Here is a 20709-nt window from a genome sequence, read left to right as displayed (position 1 = left end):
CAAAGGATTGATTTTAAGTGTGCCGTATTTTCCAGAAAACACGGTAATAACGACGGCCCGCTAGCATGCGCTACCAAAAATAGTGCTTTGTTGTGTATCTGACGGACGAAAGCTAAACCAGTTCCACACCACTGAAGTTGCAGCATTTTTACAAACCAATTCTGGTTCATCCGTTTCATTCAAAGATCCACTTTCGCCCTTCTCATTCTCCGTCACTGTCATGCTTTTTCGCCATGTGCGTATGAAAACAAAGGCACTGCGCATGTGCGTTTTACCCATATTCTATCGCGATATTTCATTTTCTTATCGTTGCCCAACATCATACCAGTATTACCGTGAACGGTACGATATGGCCCAGCACTATTTGGCAGCCCTCCTGCATGCATGACAAATGCCTTTGAAGCATTTTGTGGTTCCAGAGCTGATTGAAATCTGCAATATTAAAACAAGTCAAACAATTAAAACATTATAGATTTGTGTTTATTACTGGGAATTAAATACTGGTAGGTTTATTATGAGCTTTAGATTGAAACAGGCTTGCCATTTTATCCTGGTGCCTGCTCGACTTAGGTGAATATTTATTGAATCGATATGAATCCCCTCATCAGTCATTAAGAGATGTGCATTTAAAATGTTGGACAGTAACATTTTGTCTGTTTACATCGAAATGATTGCTTCTTTTCTGTTCTTCTCTTTAGTACTGAGGAATTTATTTAACACACCAAAGTGACATAAAAACATAAACTTATAATAGTGTTACTCTGTCTTGTGTTTATTTGTTTTCTTTTGGAACATTTGAAATATCAATAATAGAAAACTTTGAAATATGAATTTTTAGTAAGTAAAACTATATCCAAGATGTGGGTTTACTGAGCAGGTATGAGGTCATACACATGCAGGCAGGGAGAAGGGGGAAAGACAAAGTCCAAAAATTTGATGAAGACCTTGTGCACTTCATCTTCCTTCCCAGCTTCTTAACTCATTTCTCACACTGTCTCCTTTTTTACTCTTACACCTGCTCCACGTTTCACACAGCAACTTTTTTCTTTCACAGTTTCAATCTCACGCTCCATCTTTCGCTTGCTAACAGTGGGCTGATCTCTTGCGGCCTTCTGTATCTCACTTTTTCTATATGCTCTGGGATTTAACTGCCTGGTTGGGGGAAAAGGTGGCTGCTAACCGAAATTTCTTACCAAGATTTTCTTTATGGAGTTGGGCTGTAAAAACGTGGATGTACAAACTTTTAAAGTGGATTGCAAATGGCAAATTTTAGAAGACGCGATCTGAATAATCTGCTGCAGACAAAAACAGGAACAGAAATCCAGATGTTTTATTTCATCCTGTGAAATTTTCTTGCAAATGAAATGTGCACGCTACTTTTACACGTCCGGTGTGTGAAAGCCTTCATGCCTAAACTAATAAAAACTTGTAAAAAATTCAATATTTTTCAAACAAAAACGAAAATCCACTCTGGCAGCTAACTGAACCTGAACTGAAAATGTAATAAAAATGAATAAGAAAATAGAAAATGATAATAACTTTGCATTAGACGTCGTGTAGGTCGAAAGGCAATAGAGTTAATGTACAGTGTTTTGTTGGGTTCATTATTTTTAGATTAAATGTATCTCATTAGGAAGACTGTTAGGAAAAATACGCACACCAGCCCTCAATATTCATAATGAAAAAATGCACTTTTTAGATTAGCCACAATTGCTTTGTGCAAGAGGAGAAAATGTCTTTAAAAAAATTCTGTTTGAACTTTGCAAAAACAATGCTAACAGGGGAGACTGACAAAAGCAAAGAGAGATGGGAAAAGAAATGTGAAATCTGAGAAGCAGAGAACGAGTGGGAGTTTAGATCAATAGGTTCTCAGCTGGCCAAAGGTGTCTTCTCCAGAGTTAACAGGTGCTGTGTAGCGTGATTGACAGCTCGATAGGGAAGCTGTCACCTAAGTGTTCTCTCTTTCCACTCATCTTCACAAACATCTCTGAGCACATTGATCCCTTCTCACTTTTTTTTAGCCCTCCTTTTGTGCTCTACAATACAGTCTGTCTGCTGTCCAGAGCTAAAAAGAAAGCTCATCTTGACCCAGTAAGCCTGTAAGAGCGTTTGTTGTTCCATTTATTGTACACATATAGATACAGCAAGGCAATGGAAGCAGTGAGAAGAGAGACTGAAGGCGTTGCTTCAGATTTGCTCGTTAGTCGTTAGTTGATGCCAACAAACAAAACCCAGAACTCCTCCAAGAGTAATTTATGAATGCATAAATTAGTCAGAACTCATGGGAAGAAAGAGAAGCTTAAGCATTAGCTGTTTTTGAATTTTTTATTTCACTAATAAGAAGTTTGGCTGTGCTGCAGAGAGCAGTTGGGATAAAACTGAGCCTGGAATCTGACTATTAGCCCCAGAGAGGTTAAATTATTTAATTACATAACTGTGTGAAAGGTGTTTATTAGGGCAACTTTCATGAGCTCCCAGCAGCTTTTCAGAGATACAAAAACAGATTTTTGTATGAATCGTTTTAAACATTGTGACAGAAAACAAACACGCAAACTAGTCAGCTGCCATATCTAACCCAAGTAGTAAAATAAAAACATCAAATTAAAAAAAAATAACCTGTTGACTGAGCCCCTGGGCTGGATGAGATTTAGGTTTCTTCAGGCTCTGGATGCTGTGGGGCTGTCTTGGCTGACACACTGGAAAAGTGTGGCATGCCCACTCGGGGTTGGGGATGAGTTGATGCCTCAGTGGAAGAGCGTCATAGGGTCTTGTTGACAAGTGAGACATCCACGAAGCAAGAATTTAACTGACAGATTGGTGTGGCATCTGTAGTAACATGGGTGATGTACCAGCCTGTTGCGGTGATCTGGATACGAGCTCTGAGTAGTGACCAAAAGAACAAGACTGCAGATACAAACGGTGGAAAGGAATTTAATCTAAAAGGTGTCTGGGCTCTCCCTTATAGATTGGGTCAGGAGCTTTGTCATGCGGGAGGGACTCAGTGTAGCGCCTCCACAAAAGGAAAGGAGACAATTAAGGTGTCTCAGGTATCTGACTAGGATGCTTTGTAGGTGAGGTATTTCAGGCATATCCTGCTGGGAAGAAATCCCGGGGCAGTCCCAGGACATGCTGCAAAGATTGTATCTCTCAGCTGGCTTGGGAACACCTTGGTGTCCCCCTTAAAGACAGGCATGAAGAGATGAATGGTTGAATGAATAAATCAGTCTATTCTGTTATTGATATGTTTTAGTGACTTTGACCCACCATATAGCAAGCTGATCATTCAGTCCAGCACGTCTTTGTTTATTTCACTGTGATTTCTGAGGAGCTGAAACATTCAGTTTATCAAAGCTGTTTTTGTTCACAAGACTGGATTACTTGGAGATTTTCCAAGTCTGCCATCAGCAGGTTCCACTTTTTGCAGCAAAGATTTTCCACCTCAAAATTAGCAGCTGAAGAATAACTGCAGAAACATCGGGGGGGAGGGTTTGAGAGAGGCTGTCTTTCATGATGGTCCTGTTGTGTTACTGCCTCTCAATCCTTTCATGATGTCTGGTCTTTCATTTGGCAACATTAATGCGAAATTGCTTGAAGTATGGTTTTAATGGGAGGTAAATGGCTCTTTTAAAAGCTGCAAATGTGGTTAAAATATGAATTTGGACTTGGTTGGGTTTTTTTTGGCATCTACCATATTTGTATTATGATGCAGGGCTTCGTTTTTCAGAATCTCATTTCACCAAACATGAGTGTTAGGACACATTTGATTGAGTATGGGTGTGCGTGTGTGTTTGTGTGTGCTTGTGTGTGCTTGTGTGCAACCAAGAGAGATGTAACCTCAGCTTTAAAGGTGAGCTTTAGATCTGCGGGGGAAATTTTCAGCAGACAGACAAACAGGAGTGTGGCTCATATCCTGCAGAGCCTTCACTAGTCATTTGTGCATTGGTCTTTTGCTTCCAGCTGTTCTCTCCTCTTCCCTGCCTCCATCCCTCTCTGTGTTCCCAATGTCATATTTCACCCCAAGTTACATCGTGTCCTCCTAACTCCAATGTCAGTGCTCCCTACGGGATTCATCCAACGCCCCGCTCCCCGCAGCACTTCGATCAAACAGCCATCCGTGCAACTTTACAGCTGAGACGTCGACGCATGTTGGCCATTGTTTTATTAATACTAGTTGCAGGTAAATAAACACCATATCGTGTACAGGATGGTTTTTTTTCTGGGGTTTTTGGTAAACTGAAGATGCATAAAATATTTTTAAAGTTCCCTCCTGATTCTTTTTCTTACCTCGTTCACCTGTCTGTTCCAGGGAAAGGCAAAAAGGCAAGAGTTGGTATGAATCCAAAGTGGCAAAGGCAAAACTGTGTCTTGAATGAGACTAGATTTGTGTGACTCTGTGGAGTGTGGATGCTTGTAAACAGCGGTTAAATTTCCTTGATGAACGTGGCAGATCTGAGACAGACATCAATCCTCAGCTTCAGCCTGTTATCTTCTTTGAGAAAGGCAGTCCAGCCAGGAATATAATCAGTAACATTAACATAAAGCAATTCAAGCTCTTTTAATTGCATTATATTAAACAAATTAGATCACTCATCCAAGTGCAAAGTGCTTTCTTGTATGATATTAATTACTAAAAAAGGAGCTGTGACAAAAGTTAAGGATGATAAATAATGTCAGAGCTGAGATTTCGGTGCTTGGCTGTCTGTTATTTATCCTCATTAAGACTTCCATCTAGGCATTGGGGCTTTAATGTGGAACATTAATATTCATATATGCTAAGTGTTTACAGTCACTCTCTGAAGAGGCATGACACATTTAGACCTGTCTCATCTTGTGCAGATAAGGCTCTCCTCTCCACGGTGATGGAGGGCGCTTAGTTTTGACCCGCAGTGTGAGAGTTTAGGTTGTGCTGAATGGGTTGAAAGACCCTGACTCCACTTGTACCTTCCCGCAGAGGAGAAGCGTCTCCTCGTCAGGCTCATGTTCAGCACTTCAGCGATGCTCATGTAGAGGCATGTATAAACACTCTATGTCTGTCAAATAACAGCCCTACAAAAAAATGTCAGAAGGAAAAACACTTCTGAGTTTTGGAGTCTTTTTTTGAAATTTTATATCTGTTTTTTGTTTTGTTTGTTTTTTAAGTTTGCATCCACCTACATTGGTGTATTCAGAAGATATACAGAGGATGGGACTATGCTGTAGATTGAAGGCACTCAATTAAAATTAATTAGGTGTAACACCTACAGAGCAGCCTGTCTAGTGGCTATTGGTGGCTGTAAATAGTGAAGATAGAAGGTCAAAGAGAGGGCAGCTAAAGACGTCACCTTTACAGCATGTGGAATTTTCAGCCATGAGGACATCGAGGTGAAATGTAAGTATTCTTATCACCTTAAACATCAGACTTGAATCTGAGTTCATATCACTTACAGCATTAACTATCCCAACGGTTCACTTCTATATTTTGCTTAAATCTGGAATTACTGCCAAGATTTCTTCAAGCTGATAGGAACAAAACCATAACTCAAATAACGAGTTGTTGCTGCCAAGGTATGAAGAAGAGCACCTCTGAACCTTAAAACAGAGCAGCAGAAAAACAGGAAACTAAGAGTACAATTTGCACAAAGAAACCAATAATTGGACAACAGAAGACTGGAAAAGATTTTCCTTTTTCTGATGAGTCTGTCTGCTTTGACATTCAGATGATAGGCTCGGCATTTGAGCGTCATTTAAATGCCACAGTGTGCCTGAGTATCGCTGCTGACCGTGTCCATCCATTTATGACTTGGATGTTCATCTTTAACATGACTAAAGTTTTTAATGTTGAAGTCAGTATTATGTTTACAAGTAAGCCCCTATCAGCCAGAAGCTCAGGCTGTTTGAGAGTGTGAATGTCTATAAGATTTATTTATTTATTCCATACCCTTCCCAAGGTTCACGTTCTGTTGTTGTTGTGTTTTTATACTTTTTTTAAAGCATAAACTACAAGCCAGAATGGGCTCAAATGTGAATGTGAACACATTTTCATCTTATCACTGAAAGTGTACACTTTACAGGAAGTGAAATGCCAGCCACATCTCCAGGGTTGAGTGGGGCATGCACACAAACACAAGTGCATGGTACTTAGATCAAGGTCGCACTCAAACCACACTGAATTGCAAACACTTATTTCTGTGTGTTCCCGTAGCAGCAGAAATCTCTTATGGTGCTAGAAGGTGCTGGCAAGCTAAGAGATGACTTCTGTCACCTCTACAGAAACTGTTTTTGTGAAATTTTAGTTGTCTCTCTCTTTCATTCTTTCATTCCCCGGCACCTCTCGCAGTGAAGCTAGTGGCAGCAGACTGAACTGTTTCTGCAGTGTTGGCCTTTGTCATATGTCACACTCTGACCTTTTCTTTTGCACGTTTTTTGTCTTAGAAAAGTAACACGTCTAGACTTTGTCTGTGTGTCTTTGTGTCGTTCTGGATTGTTGTGTGGAAAAAATGGGCGTAATACAAGTGCATCATTTTTAAGGCACAGGCAGCATCGATGAGGGGGATTAATAATAATTTAGGACAAGTTTTAAAAATAGAAGAGACTGTTGAATCTTGTCACATTTCCTGATGTAAGGAAGATGAGTGTGGAGCCCCTTTTCTGCTTCCCTGTCATCACTGAGTGTTTGTTGAGTGGGTACTCTGCAAGAGAGGCAAACAGTTTGTTCGATGGGTTGAGACAACAACCCTGTGCAGGAGGGCCTTTCCTGTCCTTCCTGGACCAAAATTTAAGCTCCAGGCTGAGTAAACTGCATTAACTTCATTTTTAGTGAAACATAACTACATGTCCTCGTGAATGTGCCCTTTGTCTTTCTTGAACTATAACAACATACAAAAAATATTTAGCCACCTACAGCAGCTTTTATGGCATCCCAATCTACATTCATAGGCAAATTTGGATGTGACCCCCCTCCTCCTCTTCGATCTGTAACAGCTTCCCAATTCTGGGACACCATCCTGCTGGATTTTTTTGAAATTTTCACGATGGCCTGGCTTGCATTCGCCATTCTAGCCCCTTCCAAAGATGTTCGGTGCAGTTGCACAAGAGTCTGTGTGGGGCAGTAAAGTTCATCTTCACCACCACACTCATCCAACCATGCCTTTAAGGATTTTGCTTTGTGCACTGGGGCACACACTGTGTTCCAAATTCCAAATAACTCGGGAGTGACACCACTCCCAATTTAGCATGTTCCAGAAAAAAGAAGTAAAAGTAGGATTATATAATCCTATATAAAAATAGGATCATAATACTTGTTTCTTTTTATACTTTTAATTTAAAAACTGCTGCAGCACATTATGGATGGAGGCTGGTCAGTGCGCTGTTTATTGCTTATTTAGGCAGTCATAAATACACAACGCTGGCAGTGCAGATGAGCAGTTTTATAGTTTTATGGCTGTTCAGTGCCGCCATCTTGGATTGTTAACTCGGGGTTGCTGGGTCTTTTCCGACTTTCCTGGTGGGAAATCCGAGTCGAAGGGGAATTCCAGATTTCAGCTCTGACTGAGAACTCAGAAATTCCAACTTCCAGCTTTTTTAGGAACACACCAACAGTCATACTGAGACAGAGAAGGGTAAACTGTTCTCATGAAGTTAGATACACAGAATTGTTTCGAATATCGTGGTAAGGCGTCAGGTAAGACCTGTTGGCGACCACAACAGAAAAATGTGAATTCCCTAACAGGTTTGTAAGTGGCAGCTCTGTGAGATCATTCATAAAGGTCTAAACAGATGTCAGTGAATCTCTGATTACTGCGGTTTATTAGTGAAACTGTGCTTTGAAACTGCTTTGTTCGGTAGCACATGATCACCTGCAGTTTGCATGGAAGATACCAACTGGTCTCAGTTTCATTACCACATCGTGCGTGGTAGTGAGATTCTGAAAAGTGTGAGAATGCTTGCCTTCAAAGTGAAAGTTGCAGCTTTTGGCATGTGTTGGTTGTAGTGGTGAGGCACAACTTTTACTCTGAAGACAAAAACTTTCTCTGTTTTTGGTGTAATACCCACTTTGCAGCCAATCACCTGGGAACAGCGAGCAGTCTCCAGGAAACACTTGCCAGCCAATCTCAGATTACACATTTTTCCCTAGCAACTGCAGGCCTGTGTGACTGAACTAAGGGGCCCCGACCAACCCCAGCCTGTCCATACAGTGTATATCAGCTCTGTCAACTGTATCATACCATCAAAAACATACACCAGCTTTTGTTTTAACTATACAGTTTCCCTTCATTTCTCCACTTTTTTTCCTACAGTTTGTTCAGTATAATATGTTTGGTTTTCCTGCGTCAAGAATATCACCGACAAAAGCTTATTTTTTATTCTGCAAAAATATCACAGCAAGAGTGAAAGCGATTCATTTTTGTTAAAATAAATGAGTCACCTTCCAAAGGCAATTTCTGCTTTACTGTAATCTTGGTTAAATAGTTGGAAATATTGCAGCTGCTCGTAGCTCACCTCTCCTCACGATGCTGTTTTTCTTGTTATTGGTTTGAAATAATTTGATGTTTTCTTTTCTGCTTCTGCGAACCCCTCTAATGTCATTTTCCTGGTTTTCTGAAAGACACTGTGGAAGTTTCCTCTGACCCTCCATCCTCAGTTAAATTCTTGATCTATTTTTATTTCTTTTTTTCACACTGTGTGCCTTCACTTTCTTTAATGCCTCAGAATGAGATGAAAGCCCAGTGCAATTAGGCTTCTTATCGTTTTAATTAGGAAAGCCATTCGGCCATATCTGCCTCAGACGCCATAACACATAATGGCGGAGAGTCTCTGATGCCTGAAGTAGTGATTGTGTGCGTGTGTGTGCGTACGCATGTGTTGTGTGTGAGTACATACAGTACGCATGTGTGTATATTTGTGTGTGTAAATGTACGTCCTAGTAACACAGTTCCCAACAATCCCGCTCCCGCCCTTCTTTCCTCTTTTATCAGTCTGTGTTCTCCAATCGCTATTCCCACTTGTGCGTCTCTCCAAACATGTTGTTCTATCCCTCGTTACTTCCTTCCCCTCAAAGAGACAAGGTCAAAGAGTCCTGTATAAGTACTTCAACTATGTTGTCTGAGCATTCCTTTTCAAACCCTTTTGTCAGCGTTTGCTTCGTTAATGCAGCTTTTCTTCCTTGACGCTACAGCTAGATGTACTGATTTTATTGTATGTTTTTATCTGTTTCAATTTGCGCGCACACACACGCCCACGCAGGATACACAAACAGTTTATCAGTGTGCACGTAAACTGCTCATTTCTCCATATCTGTTTGCATAAGATGAGAGAGCTACATGGCTGAAACCAAATCATTTTTTTCTTCTTCTTTTGCCCCTCATCTTAAAGAGGGGGAACTGTAACTACCCTGATAGTGGTGTTAACACCAAACCAGCTCCTCTGCTCGCCTCTCTACTTTCTCCCCCTCTCCCTCCATCCTCCCTTTCCTCCCTCCTGTTACCCTGGCCTATCAGTGCGGAGCAGTGGTCTGTGAAGAAATTCCCAATATCTAAATTTACACACTGTATCAATCTTGTTTAATAGACTGGAAAGCTTATAGCCGCCGTGGCACGCCGGCAGAGAGGGCAGCGGTGATAAATTGTCGGTGTGCAGGCGACAGCCGCCCGTGATGTATAATGAAATATTTATGATTTATCCCAGCTAATAAACTGAAATGAAGTGCATGATGTATGGGAACAGATGGGCCCTCTATTGATGCTGAGGTGGAGAGGCAAGAGGGAGGAAGAGGAGACAGGAAGAGAGGTGGAGAGAAGGAAACAGAAGATGTGATGAGAGATGTTTGAGAGGTAGTTGGAAAAAAAATGAAGCATAAAAATAGAATTGAAAACGTAAGAAAACATAGTTTGTTTGTGTTTGTGTGGCACTGGAGCTGGAGAAGCTGAAAACATGGACGTATAGGTAAGACGGATGGAGGGATATGGGGTTAGCAGTACAGACTAAATGATGGAATAGAGGACAGGTGGAAGATGGCAGTAAAAACAGACCACCATCAAAATGTAATCCCTCTCCTACAATGCTGCGTGCTGATTCCAGGTGAGGCAGGTGCAGTTGCTTTCTTTTATTGACTCCATATTTTTCAGCTACAGTCTGCAAACACGCACAGCTTTACCTTAAATGTTCTTAACTGAGCAACACTGAGGTTTTTTGCAATGCTGAGGGGTGCTGTGTAAAGCTTACAAGTGCAACTATGTCCCTCAGAATTGTTCAGCATTTTGCCTTTAAGGATTTTGCTTTGTGCACTTTTTTACTGAGAGTTAAACTGCTGACACAATTTTAATCAATATGAAGCTCCAGCCAGCAACCAGTTACTTTAACAGGAACAAAAGGAAAGGCTAACGTGTGATATCATGTGCAGTAACATCATATGTAATTTGTGTGGCATCTTAAGGATAGGTTTATACTAACTTGCAAGCTGTGTACACAGATGCTGTGGAGACTGAATGACTGGTGTCCAAGTTGTGTTTTTCCTAAGTCTCGGGTGCAGAGTACACCGGAAAGACACATGTGTAGCGGGTATATCGTAGTATACGCAAAAAAGCAATCACATGCAGGTTTTCAAGGCATGGCTGTATTACCTCTTTGTGATCAAATGTACCTGTAGATTCTTCCCTAACAACCTGTGGATGTTGGAGGGTTCGCTGACCAAGCCCTGTGTGACTGAGGCGTTTGAAATTGGTTTCACAACAACTGCCAGCAACCACTTGCCAACCAGATGGAAACTATAGTTTTTTCCATACCAACCCTGGTAGTTGCCAAGGTGTTCCCAGCCAAGTGTGACTAGGACACTAAACACATGAAAAGTAAATTAAAGATTTCTATGGCCATCATAATAATGTCCTTATAGAGAATTCTTTTGGTCATAATAATTATGTAGTGAAAATCTGAGCTCATGACATCCTCAGGACAAAGTGCTAAATCTGTTTATAAGCACCTCTAAAACACACTAATGAATATGCTAATAGAAAAAATACGAATAAAATCAAGAGTGTAGCATTTTTACAGAGCATTTACTGAGAGGACTGTTTCTTGGCAGAAAGTAGAAAATTCCCAGAGTTTCTGTTTGCTTAGAAACTCCACAGGGGCAGTTTTGAAATTATGAGATATTCAAGTAGTCACGTCAGCCAGTAGTGTGTTTAATGGAGGGCTGAGTGTATACATGGGTCTTTGTGTCTTTGGTTTGGAAGAGCAAACCAAAGACAGACGAGGAAAAGAGGCCAGGAGCCCAAGGAGAGAGAGAAATAACCCAGATGGCAGTCCTTTATGCACTTTGCTCTCTGCTCAGCCCAGATCTTGCTGGTTCATGCAAACAAGCTTCCCAACTCCACCTACCAACTTCCTGGATAGAGAAAAAACCCAGCTGAGCATGATGATAACTGGAAGATGTGAAAAGTTGTCATAGTAAATGTGTGAAAAAGAGTCAGATTTTCTAACATCACAGCTGGCTTTAAGACGTAAAGGTTCACTTTGCATATTTGAACAGTCCCTGACCTTCGCTGACCTTTTAACCTATTCATCCAAACTTAACTGCTATGCATCACTTCATCACAGTGTCTCACACACTTGCGTCCACTCTCTGTTTCAGCTGTGGACAGCCCCAATGTAATTCTGCTAAAGAATATATTCCTGATCCTTATTTTCAGGCTTCCTCTCCTTCCCTCCTCCGTCCATTTTTCTCTCCCTAATCTCTCCCCACTGATCCATACTGACCCATTTCCCCAGCTCGTCATACACGAGCGCAGCTGCGCCCCTCATCCCACATACTGTACTCGCCTTCCCCCACACCTGTCCCCCAGAAACTTATGCATGAGTGTGCGTGGGTCTGTGGAGGATGTATGTCTGGAGGATGGGGCAACTTAAACACTCATCCATCCACTGTTATCTGACTTTGTGTCTCAAACACACACGCTCTCTTACACACAGATACAAGTTTACATACCCTACATTCCCTATTCTTAGCTATAAAAAAAAATTACTTAATTTTTTTAATTGAGTTCATTATCAGCCTTGTTTTTAGGTATATATATTGTAATTGGGCTTAATAACTTCTTGTTATAAAAATGGTGTTCCAGAAAATTATGACTGTATTTTTCCCTGTGTTTCCCTTACATCACATTGTCTTTCTTGTATGGGCCTGTCTGTATTCTAGGAGACACCGCTGTGTATAAAGACGGCGTATATTGGATCATGGGTCGCACCAGTGTCGACATCATCAAGAGTGGTGGCTACAAGATCAGCGCACTCGATGTGGAGCGTCACCTTCTGGCTCATCCAGACATCACGGGTAAGTGGAATGAAGTAATGTCACCGCTGTAAGACACATGTAATTAAAGCCCTGAACCAGCACCTCAACCATTTGATCACTGTTAATATCCAGCAGTTATGTGCTGAAGGTAACTCATCAAAAATGAGTTTGGTGTCCTTTTGCTGTAGAGAAAGACAAAAATAAAGGAGTAGCTGAATTTTACCTGCAGCTTGTCTGATTTTTTGTCATATTTAACCTTGTAGATGTTGCTGTGATTGGAGCCCCAGATGCCACGTGGGGTCAAAAAGTCACTGCTGTAGTGCAGCTGAAGAGGGGCAAGAGCATGACTTTGCCAGAATTGAAGACCTGGGCAAGGTACTGTGACTTTCAGCTGAATAACCTTTGCTTTGTGCACTGTTTTTGGAGCTTTCTAATTAATTTTGTCTCTTATTATGCACATACCAACTGGTGTTGTGGTTTATTCACCTAGCAAGTGAGCAAGCTCCGGTGAGGAGATACTGACACCTTTGAGCTTGAGTCAAGAAGGCATCCGGTTTAAAAAGTCGGCCAAATCAAACATGTTAGGCAGACAAAAGTAAGCATTATGTGCATAAAATCCATCCACTCTCTTACCCACTTATTCAATTCAGGTCACGGGGGGGGGGGGGGGACTGGAGCCTATCTCAGCTGTCACAGGGTGAAAGTCACTGTGTGTATACCTGCTTTTATTTTGATATCCAGCAAATACATTGCTGTTGACAGGCTACACATAGGGATATTTTCCACATTTTTGCATGAACCTGTACTATTCTATCAGGCTATGCTGATATTAACATCCACACTGCGTGAAAATGCATGCTGTATTTTCTTTCAGGCAAATATGTGAACTGTCAGAAAAGTTTAAGGTGGCTCTGCTTTTGCAGGAATGGACTCTGTTCACCAGATAAACACGTCCAAGTGGAAGCAGACTTTATTAAAACAGGGACTTTGCATTGTGAATGATATTGTAACACAAAGACACTGCAGTATTACAGAGAGAACCCCAGTCATATGAGAAAAAACATGGATTTATTGCTTTAAACTGGTGTTTCAACTGGTGTTGGACTTTAAACAGCAAAGCTTTGATTTTTCTTCAAGCAAAGTGTTGCTTTTGAAAAAACAGAGATGTAACACCACTAGCCACTGGACCACCTGCCACCTTTAAAAGTGCTTTGCAGCCCAGGGGGACTCCAAGCTCATACCACCAGTGGAGATTGTGACCTGAATAACTTACAACTAATCCATCATCCTGAATCCACAAAAACAAACTCCAAAAAGAGCATCGTATCCCATTATTATTACAGGACCGTGTTTTTGTTAAGTCTTCTTAAGCTGATTTAAAAGGACAATCTTCACAGCTCTTTGTCAGTTCTGCTCAGTGCTGGGGAAACTACTTTGAAGGCATAGCTTTGCAATTAACCTATTACTTCATACTAGAAGTAATTGATCTAAAATAAAACTACCCACTGAATAAATCTAGTTTTATAAAGCTGCTTTGAAGAAATAGTTCAAATAAAAAATATATAAAATATAAAACAAAAAGTAACATTGTAGCAATAAAATCCTCCTAATCAGGCCTTCTCAGCTGAGGTAGTCAGTGTTATGCATTTGTGTGGCAGTAAAGGTAAAAAATCCTTCATTTAAATAGAGAAAAGAATTGAGCTGCTTGAATCACTCCTAAACTAAAAAAAGAAGAACGGTTAGCATGTTAAATGTTAACGTTCATGACAGTACAATTAGGAGCAAACTCAACAAGTATGGCACTGAGTCAACCATGAAAGTCTGCTAGAGTCAAATGTGAGGCCATCTGTCTGACAGCTTGGCCCATCCTGAGTCATGCAACAGGACAGGGATCCGGGCTCAGCAGCAAATCTGCAACAGAATGACTGAAAAGATCAAAGAAAGCATTGCAATGGTCCAACCTCCATGCTTCGCCCTGGTTTAAATACTGGGGTGGGAACTTAAGAGAGCTGTGCATGAATGAACGCTCACTGACCTCAATAAACTGAAGCAGCATTGTAAAGATGAGGGCTATGAGTTCTCCCACAATAATGTGAGAGGCTGATAAATTCATACAGAAAACCATTGCTTCAGGTTATTGCACTTTGTTTTTGCTAAATAAATAATGACATGGTGTAATATGTCATGTTTTGTTCTTCATCTGACATTGTCATTGCCTAATTTCAGGACCTGGAAAGGGCTGGATTTTTTTTCGTTATGTCTTGACTTGTAAGCCTTTAGAACTGAAAGCTAAACTACTAGTTCAATTTTATGTAGTTTAGTGGACCAAATGGAGGCACCTAATTCAGACTGTGTGGGTCTCTGAGCAGCACACACATCCCCAGTGACTGGCCTTCAAGTCCCCAGATCAATAGCAAAGGATGTGAGAGAAAGAAAGGCCATAGATGGACTAATGAGGGAGATGAAAAAGAAGAAGATGATGTGGGGGAAGCAAACAAATGATTATTACAGAGGACTTTGTCCTGCTACCTAACAGTTTGTTTTTTTTCACCTCGCTTCCTAAATGTCAGCTGAGTTTATTTTGTCTGCTAGAGACGGTTACTGGTAACATTCACCCTCCACATTGCAGTGACACAAACAGTCCTTTTTTTTTTAACTCCTCCAGTCTGTTTTCATAAAAAATCTGCTCTCACTCTCTTTTACACCCTTTTCTTCACTTTCCAACCATCTGTTTTTGTCCTCCACACTTTCTACAACCCACCAGTGTCATTTATTTACATCACTGAATTCTTGTAGAGCGCAGTGTGTGTGTGAGTGTGTGTACTGCTGTGAGCTCCATATGGTGTATGGATGTTAGATCCCACTGCTATCGCCTGCTGGTCCAGTATGGTAGATTACAACTACTGCCTGTGACTCAGGTTAACACACACACACACACACACACACACACACACACACACACACACACACACACACACACACACAGTGTTTGCAGCCAGGGGTCCTCCCAGGAGACAGACAGTTCCAGCACACAGCCCTCTGCTGAGGCCTGGGTGTAGGGGAGAGCGAGAAAGAGATAAAATGAGACATAAACAAGTAGATGGATGCTCACTCTTCAGTGCCCTGGCTTCAGCTGTCAGTCTGAATCTCTGTCTCACCCTCACTGCCTCACACCGCCTCGAACGCTCAGGCTTGTGCGCGCGCACCCATGCACGCAGACACACAGGAACACATTGCCCTGGAGAAATCGGCGACACAAGCACGCAAGCCCCCGTTACAGAGACGTGTACGTATGCGTATATATTCACACTTCACTCACTCAGTCAGAAACACGCGGACATCTGCTGAAAGGAGTGTTTGATGGCGGTCATATCAGTCATTATGCTCGCACACACGCACAACTGGATTGCACACCAAAGCACGCGCACGTCCGCACAAACAAACAAACTAGGTTAGAAGATAATAAAAAAAGCTCCGGGCTTCAAGACTTGACGTAACAACCAGGCATTCAAAACGGAAAAAAATAAAACACTTTTAATTATCACAGCCTTCTGTTTTCCCTTTTTATTATTTGTTTATTTTTATTTTTTTATTTCATCTTGCAGTGATTATATTGTTTTTGTACGAAGGGGGATTGTCTGTGTCTGGAAGGCGAATTGGGGATATTAAGGGAGAAGAACAGCAGAGTGTATGAACGTATGAAGGACGTTTCCTTATCTCGACTACTCCGCCACAGGGCTAGCCTTTGTTTTGCAGTTGTTTGCTGTTTTTTCTTTTTTCTTTTTGTTGTTGTTGTTGTTGTTGTTGCGTATTTGTGTGTGCATCCATATTAACAGTGGTGTTTATTGCAGGGAGCACATGGCACCCTACACCATACCTACAGGCCTGGTGGTGGTAGAGGAGATGCCGAGGAATCAGATGGGCAAGGTCAACAAGAAGGACCTCCTGCGACTATTCTTTTCATGACTGGAAAAGTTGCATGACAACATACAGGTGCCTGGATAAAGAACTGCAGGTGTACATCAGCAGAGAGAAACACGGCTGTTTCTCTGCACACAGGTAGACAGAGAGGAGGCAGAAAAGTAGATGAAGACATCATGGAACATCGTGGAAGCTAACATTTGAGGAAACTTATTCGCAACTATAAATACACTATAAATATAATTTATATGTAAAATGTAATACACAGCGGAGGGCACATCATCATCAAAGGTTTTGCGACTGTGTGCAATGAACTTGTGACCTCGTGACCTTGAACAGGTATGTAACCACTTGCGATCAGCTGCCATCTTCAAAACAACATTGGTGCATCAAGACTGATAAAATGGCAAATAAAAAGGAGACAGCCAGTTTCACAGTTTGCGAGTGAATGGGGTCAAGTTGGCAAATAAATGCAAAAATCAGATGTATCAGGAAAAATGGTAAATACATTGCTGTCTTCAAACACAGAAAGCCAGATCACAGAAATTCACATTAACTTCTTACGTTCAGTCCAAGCAGAACCTCGCAGGTTTGAAACAGAAATTCCTCCACAAAGTAGTTGTTGCTACGGTGATTTAACTATGTAACCAGAATACAGCCAGCTCGCAACCAGGCGACTCAAGTCCCCAGTACAAAGAGTTTGTGCCCATTGGTGGAAACTGATGCAGATTGATTGCAATACGTTTTCACCCTGTTATTAATTATTTGCCAATCTCTCTGAGAGTGAGTGTAGTCAGTCTATGATTGCTGGGAGACAGGTTTCCTCCCATTAGGAGGTCGCCTGTGGAGTCACATTGCAATCTGTAACTAACTAAATGCAAGTAGTTGCAGTGAGCAAGTAGTACCATCGTTCAGTCACTGGGCAAACATGTTTACTGTCTACCACTTTTTACTCTTCTGTGACATTGGAAAACTGTGGAAATCATCAGTCTGATATTTGTTTAGGGCAGTATTGAACAGAACCTCTGCAAGGAGACACAGTGTTAGTGACACAAAATTAGCCATATTAGCTTCAAAAAGGTGTGGTATAAACAGTGTTTCTGTACATGTTTGCTGTTTTCCAGGTCATGACTTAGGTCCAAAAGATTTGATTCAAACTTGAGGGAACTTCTTGTCTTCAGGAATCAAAAAGAAGACCCTTTGTCTTCTACTGAAGTACTTATCATATAAAAAAACCAAACACTTCCATTGTGAGTGTGCTTTCAAATTATGCTACTTTCCCACAATGAAAGGTTCGTAGAGGACCTTTTTAGAGCTAAAAAAAAAAGGGAATCGGTTGCAAATGTTTGTGGCAGCTCTTGGAAAACAAAAAATAAATATGAACTTTCAAACACTTTGTGAAGTGTTTTGCACCCAGCGAAACTGAGGGGTCCGCTCTTCAATCTGCATTAATGAGAGGGGAACAGCTAGCTGTGGTGTGCATGGATCGTGATGACCAGGATTTTCAAATGCTCCACTAAAAAAATGCTCAAACCCAGAAGCAGCGTTTGGTAAATGTGCTCTTATTGAAATATTCTGATGTTTGATTAGTGAAAATGGTGTGATCAGAGAATGCACAATGACAGCTTTTTGTGGTAGAGTGGTGTAACCAGAATCAAGGATCATGGTTAATTAAACCTGCACTAAACAAAATGAAATCCGGTGCGGTGGTAAATCAGGAGAAAGACGATGAACACTGTTGGGTTGATTTAGTTTTGTAAACACACTGATGCACTTGGAATAACAGTTTTCATATGAAAATTAAAAAGTTTTGGAAATTTTTAATTAAAAAGTGTTTTGGAAGTTTTTTTCCCCCCAAAGAGTGTTACACTGTGTCTGTGCAGCTGTGGCTATGCAGGTGCAATGAGAGCCTGAAGGCGGATTCTCTAGCAAGGCACAACACCACAGCTGGATGCCCCGCACTCCATCTGACTAACCCTCTCGCTCCGCTCGCTCTTCTCACCTCTCATCGGTTCTCATCTCCATTCCTACAATGTCTAACCTCTTCTGTCTTCATCACGAGTTACGACAAATTGCAGTGGTACCGGGACCGACTCGACTGTGAGACTCTTCTCGGATGAACCCTGGCGTGCCGCCAGAGTGTGCAGAGAGCGTGTGAAGAGATGTAAGTAAAGCCAGGGAAAGAAGACAAAAATACGATGCAGGACTGTCACAGTGATTGGATTTCTAACAACAGCTGTGAAAATGAGGGTGAAAGAAATTAATATGCAAAAAATAAAGTCAGCAAAGGGCATGAAGTAAGTGATACGGCCGGGGCAATAAGCAACGAGGAGAATAAGCCAAGGCGATACGGTTGAGATAAACAGTCATGGTGAAGAGTCAGAGGACTGAAGATAGAAAGAAATACAAGTGCAGCCCCCAGCTGATACAACCACCTGTCCACACACAGAAACACACGCACACACGCACTCGTCCGCCCACAGTCACCAGAGACCTGATTAAGAGAGCAGAGCTATCGATCTGTGGGCTGGCAGGCTAGGATGGATGAGCAGGCAGGGCTGCAAGAGCACCAGAGGACAGCTTCAGTGCCCCCAAATCCCCACGCCACCCCACCCAACCACCCACGCCAGAGCCGGGAGTCAGCTGGGGCCACGGGCAAGAAGACTGGGGCTGCCACACGGAGGCTGCAGCGAAGCAGCAGAGGGTCAAATTCAAACTGAAGAGCGCGTGTGGTGTGAAGTAATCAGTGCACCGTACTGTGTGTATTCAGGCGAGCACCAAGGACAGGTCTCGGTGCTCACCTGGTGCACACACGGGAGGGGCCAGGGAAGGTGGTGGCTATTCCCTGGACTCAACTTGATGGAGTACTCGTGCCCTTGAACTGTCTCTACCTCCCCTTTTTGCCTCTCTCTCTCACACACACAAACACGCACGCACTCGCCCATGTTTGCCAGAGCGTGGTGGAAGAGGTTGTCTGCAGATGGCTGCTTATTGGGCCCCAGGGTCCTGGAGGGTGGGTTATGGGGGACACCAATGAGACCGTTTGTGTATTTGAGATACAAACAGTGTTTGTGGCAAAGGTGATGGTACAAAGAAGCTAACACAGAGTTCATGTTATGCTGATTGTACCCTTTTTTTTCACAGTTTGACTTTTTTATGTAAACTTATCTGCATATTTAGCTTCCTTTTCCTATTAATATGAACTTTTCTTATTGCATCAGGTACGCTAATCAAATGCCAAATGATTGAATCACTGCGTCATTTTCTGTGCTTGCCTTTCAGAAACCTATCCCAGCATGGGTCTCGTTGATGGCAGACAGTGTTAGCTTCACTTCAGGGTGGATGGAGACCTTTAAGCAATCAGCTGTGTCTTCTAAACCAAATCAAAAAACATAATCATGTATATTGAGACTTTCAAATTAAAAGTGACAAAGCTTTTCTTTTTCCAGAATTAAAGCCATACTATGCTATAGCAGGTCAACATCAACTGCTCTCCATCATCTCACCTTTTAAGAGGGAATTAAACTGTTTTCATTCATAGAGGTGCTAAGTTAGTTTTTATCAAAACAGAGTGCAGCTCCAGCACATCACTGCTGATTTACTCCACTGTAATTTGTTAGAAACAGCAGATCTGCCTTCATCTCACCCTATCTTGAGCGTCGTCCTCCGTCACACCAACTCTCTGCATGTCCTGCTTCACAGCATCCACAAACCCTTTGGTCTTCTCTTCTACCAGCAATATATTGTCCAATATATCCACTATCCCTTATTTACACATGTCCAAACCATCTCAGCCTTACCTCTCAAACTTTGTCCCTCTGATGTATTCATTTCTAGTCTTGCCAATCTTGTCCACTTGTTATGAAAGTCTTAACATCTTCAACTCTGCCACCTCCAGTCTTTTTGTTATTTAAGTCACGATCTCTAGACATTTCCTTTCCTTGGTTTCAACGTAACTTTATTCTTTCATGAGTTATTCATGAGTTATTTACACTTATAAAATGTGTTCAATGTGCTGCCCATTGTGTTGGATTGTCAATGCAACCCTCTTCTCCCACTCTTCACACACTGATAGCAACACTGCAGGAGAAATGCCAGCACAGGCATCCAGTATCCGTAGTTTCAGGTGCTGCACATCTCGTATCTTCACACCATAGACAATTGCCTTCAGATGACCCCAAAGATAAAAGTCTAAGGGGGTCAGATCGGGAGACCTTGGGGGCCATTCAACTGGCCCACGACGACCAATCCACTTTCCAGGAAACTGTTCATCTAGGAATGCTCGCACCTGGCACCCATAATGTGGTGGTGCACCATCTTGAGGGAACGTGCCAACTTCAGTGCATAAAGAGGGAAACACATCATCATGTAGCAATTTCAAATATCCAGTGGCCTTGATGTTTCCATTGATGAAGAATGGACCCACTATAGTTGTACCCCATATACCACACCAAACCATCACTTTTGTTGTTCCAACAGTCTTGGAGGGATCCATCCAATGTGGGTTAGTGTCAGACCATTAG

At 41.9% G+C, this 20709-nt stretch overlaps 1 protein-coding gene across 4 annotated transcripts in view; it reads left to right on the top strand.

Annotated features, from left to right (window-relative positions):
• The window catches only part of acsf3 (acyl-CoA synthetase family member 3), a 36233-nt gene extending 18229 nt beyond the window's left edge, over window positions 1-18004 (top strand). For 3 of the 4 annotated variants that reach the window (XM_004543283.3, XM_004543284.3, XM_076883502.1), the window contains exons 8-10: window positions 12170-12304; window positions 12529-12640; window positions 16117-18004. In XM_004543283.3, coding sequence (XP_004543340.1) covers window positions 12170-12304; window positions 12529-12640; window positions 16117-16231 — 362 coding nt within the window. In that variant the 3' untranslated portion in view covers window positions 16232-18004. The remainder of the gene's footprint in view (window positions 1-12169; window positions 12305-12528; window positions 12641-16116) is intronic. The other variant, XM_076883505.1, reaches the window with a different exon arrangement.
• Window positions 18005-20709: the final 2705 nt, after the last annotated feature.

The sequence above is a fragment of the Maylandia zebra genome, linkage group LG1 (assembly GCF_041146795.1).
Source record: "Maylandia zebra isolate NMK-2024a linkage group LG1, Mzebra_GT3a, whole genome shotgun sequence".
In the NCBI taxonomy this organism is placed as follows: Eukaryota; Metazoa; Chordata; class Actinopteri; order Cichliformes; family Cichlidae; genus Maylandia; species Maylandia zebra.
Note: the sequence above shows the minus strand (reverse complement) of the source record. Positions and strands in the feature narration are given on the sequence as shown.